This window comes from Lonchura striata, chromosome 8, assembly GCF_050655825.1.
Source record: "Lonchura striata isolate lonStrDom1 chromosome 8, ASM5065582v1, whole genome shotgun sequence".
Lineage (NCBI taxonomy): Eukaryota > Metazoa > Chordata > Aves > Passeriformes > Estrildidae > Lonchura > Lonchura striata.
The window spans coordinates 2,993,953-3,008,841 of NC_140710.1; the positions used below are offsets into that span (position 1 = coordinate 2,993,953).

The 14,889-nt window shown below is 41.6% G+C and overlaps 1 protein-coding gene across 19 annotated transcripts in view; it reads right to left on the bottom strand.

The window, feature by feature from the left end:
* NFIA (nuclear factor I A) overlaps positions 1 to 14,889 on the bottom strand; it is a 350,043-nt gene that overhangs the window by 35,951 nt on the left and 299,203 nt on the right. For 16 of the 19 annotated variants that reach the window (XM_021542535.4, XM_021542504.4, XM_021542512.4 and 13 more), the window contains 2 exons: positions 4,556 to 4,734; positions 1,773 to 1,938 (listed from right to left, as the gene is read on the bottom strand). In XM_021542535.4, coding sequence (XP_021398210.1) covers positions 1,773 to 1,938; positions 4,556 to 4,734 — 345 coding nt within the window. The remainder of the gene's footprint in view (positions 1 to 1,772; positions 1,939 to 4,555; positions 4,735 to 14,889) is intronic. The other 3 variants (XM_021542494.4, XM_021542600.4, XM_085585653.1) reach the window with 1 other exon arrangement.

Consider the following 14,889-nt stretch of genomic DNA (forward strand, 5'->3'; position numbering starts at 1 on the left):
TACCCATTTTTCTGCCAGCTGAGAATCCGGCTAGAAACACTCTGGGCTTGTTTACACAATCACAGTATCATAAAAAAATTAAGATTAGTGCTCAAATGTTGTTGGGAATTTTTTCTTTTCTTTTTGACACCAGACACTGCCAGTAAACTGAGTCACAACCGTAATGACAAGTACACACTGACCTAGTTTTGTTTTTCCCGGTTCTGAAGGCAAGGAGATAGTAAGGCACTGCTGACTGTGTTCAGTGATAACTATGACTAAACATTAACCTTTTAGATCCCACCGCTGAATCTTATTGATAGGACTCAAAAGTCCCCTCAGAAAGTGTCAAAACTTCCTGATAGCACCAGTGTTGGTCTAAGGTCAGAAAGAGGAGCGGAGGGGAGGGAATGAATCAACTTCTTCACTCAACAAAAATCTGCTGATCAATTTGAGAAGTCCTGATTCTAGAAGATCGTGTTCACAATCTCACCAGACTGTCTCATACTAAAACCCATTTCCATTTCCAAGCGAGCCAGAGCATCTTGCTGAGTTTGCAGTTGATGCACTATCGTGTAGCAGAAGGCAATGAAAACCTCTGAGGAACTACCAGATTTTAAAAATGCCCCCTGGAACCTGTGCAAGTCTCCTGAACAGTATATAAAGCTTTAAACATGTAGGCTTCACTTGGTCTGAAGAGTGAGTACCTCTTTGCACATCAAGCAGTGGTTGCATATAGCATTTAAATAATAAGCTTGAAAAGCACACAAAGGGATTTGCTCTTTCGATTAGATTGATTTTTGTTTGTGGATGTTATTTGGACTCCCTTCACTGTGGAACAAGTCCCCTACAGTTGCCATTAAAGCACTGAAAGCTTCCCTTTTGTTTTTAAATGTCAGTTTGAGCATAGCTTCATTAAATCATTTCACAATTAACTCCCTGAACATCCAGATTTTTTTTGAAAGCATCAGACACAGCTGAAATGCATTTGTTTCCCAGAAGAGTGACTCCAAAGTAGTATCCCCAAGTGTGCATCCAGGAATTCCTAAATTTGACTTGTGGCTACACAAAATGCATATGGGAGCCGTGTGGGTGGTGGGAGAGGATTAGAGCTTTCTCCCTGGCCTTAAGACATACCAAAATTTCTTGCTTAAATTCACGGCATAAGGGAAAGATGTCTGGCTTAATCTGGGAAGATTTATTCCCAAAAGAATGACAACTGAAGTAAACTGGAAATGGTTGTTAGTTTAGCCCAGTGTGTATAAGCAGGGATGTTTTCAAGGAGATTGCCTGACTTCCATGTGGGATTTCTCCTCTAAAACCTGGCTTGAGATACCATCTTATCACAGAACCATGGAATAGTTTGGGTTGGAAGGGACCTTAAAGATCACCCAATTCCAACTCCTCTGCCACAGGCAGGACCACCTTCCACTAGATCAGGCTGCTCAGAGGCCCATCCAGGCTGGCCTTGAGCACTCCCAGGATGGGATATCAACTTGAATCCCCACGGCAGCAAACAAGACCCCAAAGATCCGAGCTCTGTGTCACAGCTGAGCCACCGGCCTCGATTTCCCTCGCACGTGGTTATGCGAAATGCCAACCGAGTCAAAAATAAAACTGCAACCTTGAGCTAAGGCTTTCCCTGCTGCTAACACAGAAGCAGCTCAAGAGTTTTGTCCATGGTGGAGTGCAGAGAGCTCTCCTGCTTCCCAAGGTGTGTGCAGTCCTTGTCCCTGCACAGCCGAGCGCCGGCGGTGCCGGTAGCCCGCGGATCCCGCTGCGTCTATACTTACTTGGAGAAGTGGGAGAGGTGGCCCCTCCTTCTGTTGATGTGGTTGGAGGTTTTGTGTCTGGCACTGGCAGAGGCACAGGCCTAGCCATTGGTGGCGGAGGTGGTGGTGGCAACATTGGGGTAGGAAGGAATGGATTGTGCACCTTGCCTTGGCTGCTACCATTGGGCTGCCGAGAAACAAGCAAACAGACAAAAATTATACTAAAAATCAGCTATTAGGAAGCTCCAGTAAAAACAATCTAGTTAAAAACTGTGTGCAATACATTTAGAATTACTTGAGAGGCGGCAAAGAAAGTGCTGGCTCAAATTCTCCATGGACTTCAAAGAACTTTGTGTCAAACTCTGTGAACCTTGTGAAACTGTGGCAATTCTGGCTTTTAAATGCATGTTCTATTAGCAGCTTGTCTGAACTAAGATTAAATTGTCCTGGATTAAATTCTACTCCTCTTTACATTTCCTGCAGCACTAACCCATGCTCAGTGAGAGGTGAAGCAGTATTTTTGACCCCTAAAATCCCCCAGCTTCGTGCCTCTGTTATACCCTCAGGATATCATTGTTTAGGACTTGAGTGTAAATTTCTTAAAGATACTGCTCATTAAGAGAAAAAACAAGCGTTTTTGGTGGTCTTAAAAATCATGCTGATATCTCATTACAGGAAAATGAATGAGTGTATATTAAAATAACTGCTCTCCCACATCCCTTTTGAGTTAGTAATAGTGTAGTTCTTGGTTTAGCTGCCATTAGGATTATATGGAGGAATGACTGAACTTAGAACAGCTTCATTTTACACAGTGGGAGAAAAAACCACCCTCCCTTCAGTCTTGGGATGTGGTCAGTCACAGGCTGAAGGGGATCAGCTATATGAGTGTGGTCTTTCAATTAATCATCAGAAAAATGTGTCCATAAGTAAAAGTGTTTTCAAGTATCACAAAAACAGGGATCAGGCTTAGAAAAGCATGCCAACCCTCCCCCTGCTTATTAAGTTTACATTTTAAATGTAACCCAGCCTGGACACTTGAAAGCCATACAGATAGATGCCAAATACCATTATAAAGAGAAAGTAGGACAGGCTGTGAATCAGGTGTTCCATTTTAGTGACAAAAATGATGAGATCATTTTCGACAGCACTCTACAAATTGATCTCACTGCAGCTCTTCTGGCACTGAACATTGGCTTTTCCATTGATGATAAAAGCTCAGCTTTAAACACAGATCCATATTCTAAGTACTGCTGAAGAAAATAATGTTTTAATTCCTGATAGGGTTTCCATTAGCCTGAATTGCCGGGGACAAAATTCTCATCCTGGCAAAACACTTGGGACTTTATTTTCATTTCACCTGCTTTGGCACTGACAAAAGGCCTTAAAGTCGTGGAGGTGCAAATCACACTCGTGCTAGAGCAGAAATGGTTCAGGGGACAAGTAAGACTCAAATTCATCTGCATTTAACTTAGCAGCACTCCCACAGCCTTCAAAGACTGCAGTTACTAGAGTTTGCAGCAAGAAGCAATCCTTCAGAGGTGTTTATTTTTCCAACATCCAGCACCTTTAATAAACTAATATATTAGTGACATCTCTCAAGCACTATCTTGTCTCCCAATTAGGTCCCTTTCCTGCCAAGAAGACCCCTGCTGCCTGTTCATTGTGAGTGTGCTAACAGTTCATAATGCTGAATGGTTTGGGATAAATTAAGCAAATGAATACTCAAGGAAAAAGAAAAGCACTGTATTGATTTGTTGTCTAGACATAAATGTATCTGCTAACATATTGCAGACATTATTCAAAGCCAGGACTGGCTGGAATAAGTAGAGTCAGTTTTTCTGCTGGGGAAAGGAAAACACTGAGAACAATACAGCTTATTAAATAAGTGTAATAAATTAGATGCTAATAATTAAACTAATTCTCATTAACACTTTCAGTACGTCAGGAGAGAAGCAGTAATTTTGCCAGTTATTACTTCATTGGCTGGAAAAAGTTACATGCATTACATTTCATGAAATATTCAGAGCATTATTTTAGATTTGATTTACATAAAATTTATAAATTCTGTATTCGTCCAGAATGCTATTTCAATAATAGCAAGATGATTCACTTTATTTGATTAAAAAAAAAAAAGAAAATGGTTATTTGAAGCTTTGGAACTCTGCTTAATTTTTCATAGAGATAAGGGGAAAAGATAACTGCTTACAGAAATAACAAACCATAATAAACTGTACTTTTAACATCTTGAGTTCAAGTACTGGTCAACTTGATCTAAAGTGCTATAAGGCAGTATCTTTTTTTTTTTTTTTTTAATGAACTTAGCTGATCTGAAACATCTGTTTCTCACCCTCCCTTTTCCTGCTCTTTCCCCCCCACTCTCCCCTGAACTTCAAAAATAATTAATAAAAATTATTCTGCCTTCGTATTTTGTTAACCCTGGTTCCACAAGGGTTACAACACATGCAGCAAAGTCGTTTGTGGGGGGACCCAGCAGGTCACTGAAGCACCAGCTTCTCTGACACTTTAATCTACTTCCACCACAATGTGGTCGAGTGGTTTTTTGGGGAGATGTCTTGTTGTTTTTAAAAATACTTTTGCAGCACAGCATCATTATAATAATAATAATATATATATATATATATATATTTTTTTTTTTTTTTTGGTTGTTGTTGTTGTCCCTTCCAGCAACTACTCAAGGCGCGCTCCTTCAGGCGACATGCTGTTAAAATAACCCCATCAATAACCCCGTGGTTAATTTTTACAAAGGACAAACACTTCTGAAGAAAGAAAAACGGCTTCCTTACATTTAGGAACCCCACCTGTCCAGCCTGCTGACCAGCGTCGGGGCAGACAAGTTGGACAAACTCTTTCAGAGTCTCCTGAGGATGATAGCGGATTGCTGGGTGTGAGAAGTATGGCCCAGGCTGTTGAATAATGGGTGATGTTGGAAAATGAAGAGTCGATGGTGTTGCATGTGGACTTGCTATAGGAAAGAAAACAAAGACGTTATATAGAGTTTTGCCTCTGGAAAATAAAACAGTTTAAAGCTGTTGTAGTTTTAAGTAGCTTTTTTTTTTTGTTGTTGTTGTCATTGGTTTGTTTTTAAGTGTACAGTATTGTTTATACATCAATTAATATATTAGACCACATTGTGTCCTACACTCACTTCATCTAGATCCTGGAAGCAAAAGGAGCCAGACATTTTGAAGGATTTTCTGTGTTTTTAGTGGACACATAGCAAGGAATCAGCAATCCTTTGTGAGAGTGAAAACTATTCATCACCTTAAGAGCAGCCCTCATCAATCAGGCAATAAAAAAATGTATTTGGGAGATTAGGGTTGATTTAATTGACATTTCATGTAACTTGGATTTGCACATACCAATCCATTTTACATTGTAGTATAAACGGTCGATAATTTAAAAACAGTCTAACGTTTCTTGTTGTTGGTTTTTTTTTTCCATCTCACTTCAGGAACATTTATTTTAAGTAACGTGTTTTCGTTTAATGAACATGCACTAAGTGTCGAGATGGTTTGGAAAATTGCATTTACATTTCTCCTGAATAACGCTGGGCTCAAATCTTCAGCAAGCCCCCAGCTCGCTCTCAGGGATGAAGTTTAATTTGGTGAATTTATGGGGCCAACAAGCCAGCTGGAAAATGTACTCCAGAGAAGGTGCAGAGGTGTGATGTGCACGAGCCCATTGGCAATGACCGATTTTACCCTCTGATTTCAGCAGAACTACAAGTGCAGCTCCAGAGCCTTTTGCTCTCCTACATTATGTGACACCTTTGCCCAGTTCCTTGGCCTTCAAAATATATTGTGTTGGACTCTTGTTACCCAGCAGTGCTTCCCATTGTTAGCTGTCACCACAAGGCAGCAACTGCTGCCACTTACAGTGCCATGAATTCTCCCTTTAAAATGAGGATTTGCTCTTCCTTCAGAATGACCAATTAATCTGGTTGCACACAAGCTCATCTGTAAATCATTGTGTATTTCTCACCAAACAGTCATCATTGCGCCCTAGGAGTCTTTCAGGGTGTCCATGTGCAGAGATTGAGCTCATACATTGCATATGACCAATTAGATAAAGGCTATGCAAGGGAGGGGAAATCCTACAGAAACTCAGGTGTTGGCTTGGAAGTAATTTAAATATACAAGAGGGAAAAAAATAAAGCCTTTGGCACTTTTGGAAAAATTGGAGAGATGCAGGAAAGTTAACTAAAATCAAACACAAATGAGCAAACATTCATTTCATGATGAATGTTATGAAAAACCTTCAGTTAAATAAAAGCTAAAATCTGCTTATTACTCTTGTTCATTGCCAGTTTAATAATATGACACTTTATTAATAATTTTTTTTTTCTTTAGCATTATTAAACCATTAGCAAACTCAAGAGCCTGAGGATGTGGATAAAACGTGAACTCAGAAATAGCAGCAAAGAAACTACTACGTTTTCCTGTAAACTTTCATTAAGGGTTGTCTGGGCAGCCCTTCTATACACGTCCTTTTCCACCACAGGATAGGAATTATTGCTCTGACACCACCACCAAAAAGAGCTGCACTCATGCCAGGGGTGCTGGGATGGGATGGATGTGAAACCTTTGCCCATGCTGTGAAAAGCTCCCCTGTGTCCACGTAAACCCCACAATTCTGCTCCCTTTAATTCTGTTGAAAATATTCCCAATGAAAAGAGAAACATCAAAGCTAAAGGGGGATTCCTTTCTGTAACTGTGAGTGACCACATGGAGACAATTATGACAATGGACAGAGAACTCAACAGTGCCCAAGGAGCCACCTCACCCCAAAATAATCCCCTGGCTTTGACTGGTGCTGCTCTGAGGTTGACACCTCCATTCTACCCACACACCTTCAGTCGGGTAGATCCCAGCCAGCATTTTGATGACTGCAACAAAATTTTTATTAGTCTACAGTATTTCTGTCTGCCTCCCTTTCTTTGTATCTGCTTTTGTAGTTCCCCTTTTCCTTGTGTGCCAGATGGAATATGAAGGATGAAGATAAAAGTGAGAAATGGACATTTATCTGACAAACATCTAATTAAGTAAGGAATAAATTGGAATTTCTGAAATATAAAAAGAGTATTTCCTTTTAGTATCAGCTTTTTTAATACAACTTGAAATTGTTATGCAATTGCACTGTCCTTTATGAACAAACTCATTTCTGTTTGTCTGCTGAGTGAAAAGGAGATTGACATATATCTCAGACAAGAAGGAATAAAGGATTTTATCCAGGGAACATGTGGGAGTTCAAAGCTAGGCCTGAGACAACATTGTATTTAGCTTTTCCAAAGTATGGCTCTTCATTTAATAATTTGATTTTCTGTAAGAAAGATGAAAGAAATACTCAGTAGCATGTAAGGAGCAAGCCTTTTTCTGCTGTCCTGACCTCCTCAGCGTGTCAGGGTAGAAAAGAAAGTGGAGAATGTGTGCCAGTGACCCGCCCAAAGAGAGAGAGAAGCAAAACAAATGCAGAAATGACCAACAATAATTCAGCCCAGCAAAGTGCTGCAAGGAGAAAGTGGCTCCTCTTCAGAGCCTTGGCCAACTCCTCAGCCCATCTCCAAGGGCTCCCTGCTGATCTGGGAAGGACTGGGGGAGGGAAACAAGAAAATTGGCATCATTCCTCAGCCTGTGCCATCCACTGATGTGGAGGGGTCATTTTCTTCTTAGCATAAGGAGTAACGAGTGCATTAAGGATCTCCAAAGGTTTGTTTTTGCAGTCTCTGACTAGGAAATAGCAAATTTCTCAAGTGCCAAAAGAAAGGGCTCTTTGATAAGAGGAGAAAAGCCACTACTATTAAACTGATCAACATTACAAATGTGCCTGCCTGATGCTAGAGAGAGGGAATTAAATGTTAAAGTCTAAAATCTGCTGGCCCAGACACAGACCATTACTCTGATAGCTGTGTTGTGGTCAGCAACTCTGGAGAATGCAAAACTGGCCACTCCAACAAGTTCTGAGCGCAGAACACAACCGTGTTTCCAAATATAGGGGCCCTCACAAGCATTTTTAATCAGTGAAAGCACAAGGGGTAATGAAGCAGGTCATTATTATCCCTGTTTGCCTCTAAAAAGGCCAAGGGCCCTTTCAGTCATGATTTTCAGACTTAATAAAAATGATAAAGTCTTTAATTCCTAAACCCACACCTGCAGTGATGGAAATTACCCCGTGTAAGAGAAGAGGCTCTTATTACTTCTGATGGGATATTACAAGGCTCAGAGATTGTAAATTCTTTGAGATCTTCAAATGGAAGATAAAATAGGTCTTTGTCTATTATTTATTTACTTATTGACTTATTATTTATGTATCCCTAAGCAGCTCCATCCTGCCAAACCATATTTCTCCTGGCGTCTTTCAGCCTGTGACATTTATATTTTATTATTGACCTCAGTAAATGACATAAAATATGACTTCTACAATCTATGAAAATATGTGTACTCAAGATCAGAACTTCATTTCTACCTGCTATAGGTATGGAGGAGTTGGACTCTCTGGCGTTATGAAATCTGTTATTTTGTGTAGGGGTTGGAGGCAGGAGTTATCCTTCCATCTCAAGGCAAGCATAAATATTTCAAAGCACACATGATTCTAATTCCATTGAAGCTGGTCTGAAACATCCCAGCCTTTTTATTGAAAATGAGATGGTAATGTATGGTGGCCTGCAACAGATATACCAGTATTTTAAAACTGCTGCTATTGGGCCAAGTAATTATGCAGTACAGCTGTTGCGTGCTACACTGGATTCCTCAGTGTTTTATGAGCTCGTGGTGCTGTGCAGCACAGAAGTCACAGGATTTTTCAGAATGCTGAATTCAAACTTCTGATTATGCAGCTCTGTCTTGCCTTTCCCCTTCTTGATTTGTAGTAGCCAATAACCAAGTTAGTAACCAATAAAATAAGCTGCACCCATTGATTAGGTGAGTGCTGCACATGGGCCAGGCTCTGAAGAAGAGCCAAAATTGTGAATTGTGTCTGAGTGAGTGATGAGACAATAAAGGATCAGTTAATTTGAAACAGGTCACAGTTTTCTTCAGATATTTGGGATCCTGGAACAAAGGAGCAGCTCCTAATAAAGAGCCCTGGGATCCTTGGTCCTGGGGAGCGCTCGCTGACATGGTGAAGGGACACCAACAGTGCTCAGACAGGTTTTACACCAGCACAGCCCAACATATGGGGGCACATATTGATCTATCCACCTTCCATCTCCTCTTCCAAAAAAAGCCCTGCCATTCCCTTCAAGTCCACACCACTGGATGGAATTTCTTTCTTCCTGAAGTCGTTTGAAGTCTTTGAAAAGGTCGTTTGGTGTTGCTCAGGAAAAGGTGTTATCACCCCAGACTGTTCCAGGGAGAAGTGCTGGGAATCACAACCACTGCTCCTTCACAGGCACACGGGCTGATCCATCAGCTGCATCAGGGCACAGTGCTCAGATACCTCCTCTATAAAGTGATAATTAAGTTTACTAATACTTCATTAAACATTGATCAGCCTTCCTAGAAATAGTAACGTTAGAACCATAATGAAACGGGATCGTTTTTTATCTGCTTGTTTTTGAGGCCATTATAATTGGCTTCATTACAATTAAGAAAGTATTTTCTGAAAAGTCATTTCCCTGGAAATGTTAGAGAACAGTTTGTTCTGCTAGCAACTTCCACGTCAGGCTTCTAAGTTGCTTTAACTCCCTGAGTGCTGCAAACTTTCTCCTGCCATTCCAGTGATGCCAGTTCAAATTATGCGAGATGGATCCCACCCTTTGTACCCCAAAGGTACTTATTCTCAAAATTGACCATATTAGAGGACTAATTGGCTAAGCCACCATGCTGGCTGATGTGAAATGCTTTCAAACACCATGAAACAGCTGTGTTTATCGGAAATATGAAGAGTGACTTTTTAATAAGGAGATCTGGCAATAATCCAAATTTGTTGAAAGGAACTTACACTTCTGTGTATAATACAATACAAGAGGTAAAGAATGGAAGCCTAAAACAATAGCTTTAAGCTCACAGATTTTGGTGATGAAAGCAGTTACCCAAACAAGAAAAAAAAATACTTAAGAAACTCGGGTTGGGATTTGCAGAGATCCTGAGAGAATTCATTAACTGCTTTTGAATTTCAATGGGAGCTGCTTCCCTGTAACACTTTCAAAGGTTTCTGAAACTCCCCATTTTTCTTACTGCCCATTAGGAACAGACTTTAGGGTGATAAAAGTAGAGGAATTGCTCAGTCAGGTTGGCAAAACCTACCTCTACTTAAATACTGAGCTGCTGAGGGTAGGACTGAGCAGTCCTAGGATGAGCCCTTGGAAGGGAATTCACATCCCTGGAAAACAGGTATTTGCTAAGTCCCATAATGGTGCAAAGGGGCTGTTCAGTAACATGTTTGTCAGGTCCAAGGATGAGCTAAATGCAAACTGATCCCATCTCCCATTCCCATTTGCAGTGTCAAGGCTGGGAAATCATGGAGCAGGAGAACAAAAATAGGCTTTACCCTCTGAGCTTTGGTAAAATTTAGGTATCACTCGTTCCCACATTCTGTAGACGAACACAGATGAAAGATTTCAAATATAAGAGAAACAGCTGACCAATGCAAGAGACAGTGAGACACCCTAGGTAGGATGGCTGGAGGATCTGTTCCTGTCCATGAAGTTCAAAAAGATGGGCTGGACTGCAGGCTGGCTGTCTCTCAGCTCCAGAAGTGAAGAGCAGCTGCGCAGCCAAGCACTGCTGAGAAGAGCAGAGCCACGGTATCTCCAGATCAGGGCTGGCTCTCAGCCCTTTTCTGCTGCTCTGAGGGGTACAAGGCACCCAGACCCTTTGTTCAGAAACACTCTTCCTGCAAGAAATTTTGCAGTAGCAAGTGGGAGGCAGGAGGACATTTTGCCAAGGCCCACGGAGCTCCCAGCAAAAGGAAAATATGCTGAGGGCTGTGTCTGAGCTCAGGGTTTATTGGTGTACTCTGGGCTGCTGAGTATTACAGGCTGCTTTTGAAAACCTGTAGAGCTGAACTGAGCACTGGTTCCAGATTCTGGCATGGGCAGGGGGCCAGTTAAGTTAGCTATTTTTGAGCAGAATGTTTTAAAACATGACAGAATTCTACTGCCTTTGGGAGACCAGAATACTATAGAATTCATTACATTGGGACAGAAATAAAAATCAGACCTATAGAAAGTACTCCCTCCTTCCCAGACTACAGCTAGAGGTCAAAAAGACCCTAATTTAACATATTTGTAGAATTCCTGCCTCACATCAAGTGCTGTCAACTTCTGCATATTATTATTACTTTTAATACACATGATGCATTCTCATATATTCTCATCATAAGATAAAAACTACTGCTAGGAGAATATATCATGTCTTTCTTATAATGAAATGCAGTTGATAAGTTTACAATAGAAATGTAAATTCTCTTAAAAACTACAACCTTTATGTGTGTGATGATATAATTCTGCTTTGATACTAAAAAGGGCATGGTAATGGAATCTGTGACTTTGGAGTGATATATTGCTGTTAAGTTAATAGGACTCCACATTCCCATTTCTAATATCAGTGTTTTTCCTCCCTTTCATTCTGTAGATGGTAAGCTGATACTACATAAACATTGTTAAAGCTATAGTTCCACGCTACAGTAATTCACTTAACTTTAACATGATTTATGGTTCTGTCAATAGAGGAGGTTGAAAATCCAGAGCTCTGATGCTTAAACATGGGCTCCATATTTAAAGCAATAATGTGCTTTTTGTGTGTGTCTGAAGCTAGAAGAATTTAGCATAAAGCAGAGATAAAAATATTATAGTTCACTGCACTGTTTAAAGCATATAGTTTAACTCCACGGATACATCAAAGAGAGCAAAAGAACCAAACGCAGCGTCAGGAAAAGCATGGGCAAAATACTTTGTTCCTGCAGCACTTTATTTTTATATTATTTTTTTTAGGGATGCATGAAATCCTATCAGTATTTTTAACACTCCCCTTTTTTTTTTTTTTTTTTTTTTCCCCCATTCTTTTGCTCAGTTAGATCAGCTCCTTTTGTCAGGATGAGTTTAAATCTGGGTCCACTGTGTTAATCACCCCCCTTTCTTCTTTCTGGCACTTCCCCTCCAGGCATTTTGCCTCTTTAGGAGATTAAGCGACCAAGTCATCTTGTTGCTCTAACATGTCCTCACTGGAGCAACATATTAACACAACTCCTCTGCAAAAGAGCCCTCTTTAGAAGTTTGCTGCAGGGATGACAAATTAACCCAGCATGGTGTCCCACACATCTATCTCAGTACAAATTATTAGTGTAATAGAGGTTTTAGTTATGCATTTATCTAGTAATTATTGAACGGTTATACAGAAGGAAGCTGAGCAATCGTGGCCCTTTATGAGGCGAGCTCGGTGGGTGGTCTTACAGTTAATTTAGGGTAGGACTGTCTAAGCAGCTCACTCACACACAAATTAGCTGAACAGCCTGCTCCTTTAAATATTTCCTATGTCACAGGCTAACTCTTGACAATACAACAAAGGTAGAGTTTTAATTACACGGTCTCTGACTTTTGTTTAGCTGGAGCTTTAACCCTTTGCAGGTCTCCCTCTCTGCCCTCCGTGCCCGGGCTGCAGCAGGAGGTGGCAGTTTGGGGATTGTGTCATGGCTAAAGCCCGACCTTGAGGCCATCTGTTGGGAAACTGCTTTTCCTTCAGCACCAGCTTGCTCCAAAGTGAGTGCAGAAAACCAAAATATTCCCTTGCTCAGTCAGCTGCCCTGACATTGCAAACTGGATCATGCAAACTCCTCTGATGGTCAGCGTGGTGCTCTTTAGGGATTCCTCAGCCTTGTGGTGTGACTCTCCTGGCTCTCTGGCATCACTCTGTGTGTCAAGCTGCACCCATTGTTTTTGTCAAAATTCGGGGGGATGTGAAGGTTATAGCACTGTGCCAGCTGCCAGCACCAAGAAGCAGCCAGAGAGACCATACAGAACAGGACATTACAAAATGTCTTTGTACAATGTGCACCAGGAACCATCACTTTGATTCACTTGGAGCTGGCTGACAGGACAGCGAGCAGGCACCAGGACTTTGGTGACCCAGTGCAGGATTCTGATAGAGAAGGACACAGTATCTTTCCAGATATGTGACATAAGGGTTTTGCCACTTTGGCATGAACAGAGAGTACTGTGCTGCAGCGTTTCCCTGGCAGGCCTTGTCCTGATAAAAGTCTAAGTGGCAGTGGTAATTATGGAGGAAATTAATATAATGGAAACCAGTCCACTCGTTGACTTTCATCCCTTCTTCTCACACACCCCCTTCCTTGGGTTCTTGCCTTCGTGCTGTATTTCTTGCTTCTTGTAATTGTGTTTCTCCTTCATTTATCTCCCTAACACACCATCTCATTGTTTTTGTTTTTTTTTTTAATTTCCTTGCCTTTTCTTCCTTTATTTTTTGGCTTGCAGGATCCACACTGTCATATTCCGTGGGAATGCTTGAATGCTCTGCAGCACAGGCTGCTGTACATCCTGGCTTTACAAGATCGTGGTCAATTTAATGTTTCAGCCAGCTCCAGTTATAAAGTCACCAGAGTGTAAGTAGCAATACATGGAAGCCTAAAACCATTTATGTAAATACCGCTGTCACCCATAGTATTTAAATCCTTCACTGCCTGGTGAAGAGTTCAAGTGGTTTGGGAAGCTTTGTGAGATGCCAGCAACCCACGGTGGCTTTGCCATGCTGGAGTGCTCTGGTGAGCTGTGCTGACCAGCAGATAATCTCATTTGCAGGTAACAAAAGTATGCCTGAGTAGGAGAGAGATCTGGCTGCTTGAATTTTCAAGGCTTTGAAATAAATTCTAAAACTGATAGTGATGCTAAAGCCACCCTATAGGTGATCAATTTACCATCTGCCAGACACTGAATCCTAACCATGCTGGTCCAGAGAAGACATATGGTGCATTCATAGAGTCATGCCCAAAAAACTGCCATCATCAAGTGAGGCTCCATGAATCACTTTGCTAGCTTATCACCAAAGAAACTTGGATCTTGCCACCATCTGTTGGAAGTACTGAGGAGTCACTGAAGCATTGGCATCCCTGCGCCAGCACTCGCTGCACATCTGGTCTGCTGGTCAGCCAGCTCAGATCCTCTCTCCTGGCTACTGCCCAGCTGGGCCGGGCACTGGCAGCAGCACCAGTGCAGACAGGAAGGAGTGCACAGCCTTCCACAGCACAGCACATCCAGGCAATTCCATGAGAGCAGAGGTTTTCCAACGGGTTCGTTGGGTGGAGCACCTCAGAGCTAGGAAATCCTCTTAAGGATCTTACTCCTCCTCCAAGGAAGGTTTGTTTCCAAAATGACTCATTGTGGGGACCACAGGGAAGGGCATTCAGTATCCTGGGACGCCCCAGCATCAGACGTGCAGTGTATTCCAAGGGATGTTTGGAAGCGTGTGAAAGATTTGGGAACATTCCCGAGAAGTTATAAATCACTGGTTGTCAATGACAACACCTGCCATGAATAGTCTACAGCTTCTTCTCTGCTGTCTATTTTGATCATGCTTTACAAATGCATCTCATACACACATCCAAGTGATAAACTTGCACATACGAACATGAGAAGGAGATGGAACCTCCTTGTGATTGTCGTGTTGGCTGAGGAGCTTACTCCGATGGTGACCTACTTACTCACAACTCCCCTTCCTCCAAAATCTCTGCAGAATGGAGATTAAATCCTGCTCTTTGTTTTCCAAAGACCCCTCGGAATGACCTGCCCCTGACCATTTACATAATGCACCTGTGTCCAGAGGGAATTTAGCCTGTGTGTGCTGTACCATCATCTCTGCAGAGGCACAACTCCCAGTAACTACTGGTGGAAGTGAATCTCTCAATTATATCCTCTTATATGACAGCATTATACTCTTTATGTTGCCACTTCTGATACCTGAAAAGCTTCTCTCTTCTGCTTACTGTCCCTAAAGTACGCCGGAGGCGATGGGATAAAGAACAAAGCTGGATTTGCAGAAAATAATCCATCTCAGTAGATCACCCTTTACTAACAGAATGATTGTTGCAGCAGGGAAATAAACACAGCCAGTGTGCTGTGGAAGAAGAATACTGAGGAGGAATGTCCCAGAAGAACAAAGAATGAAGT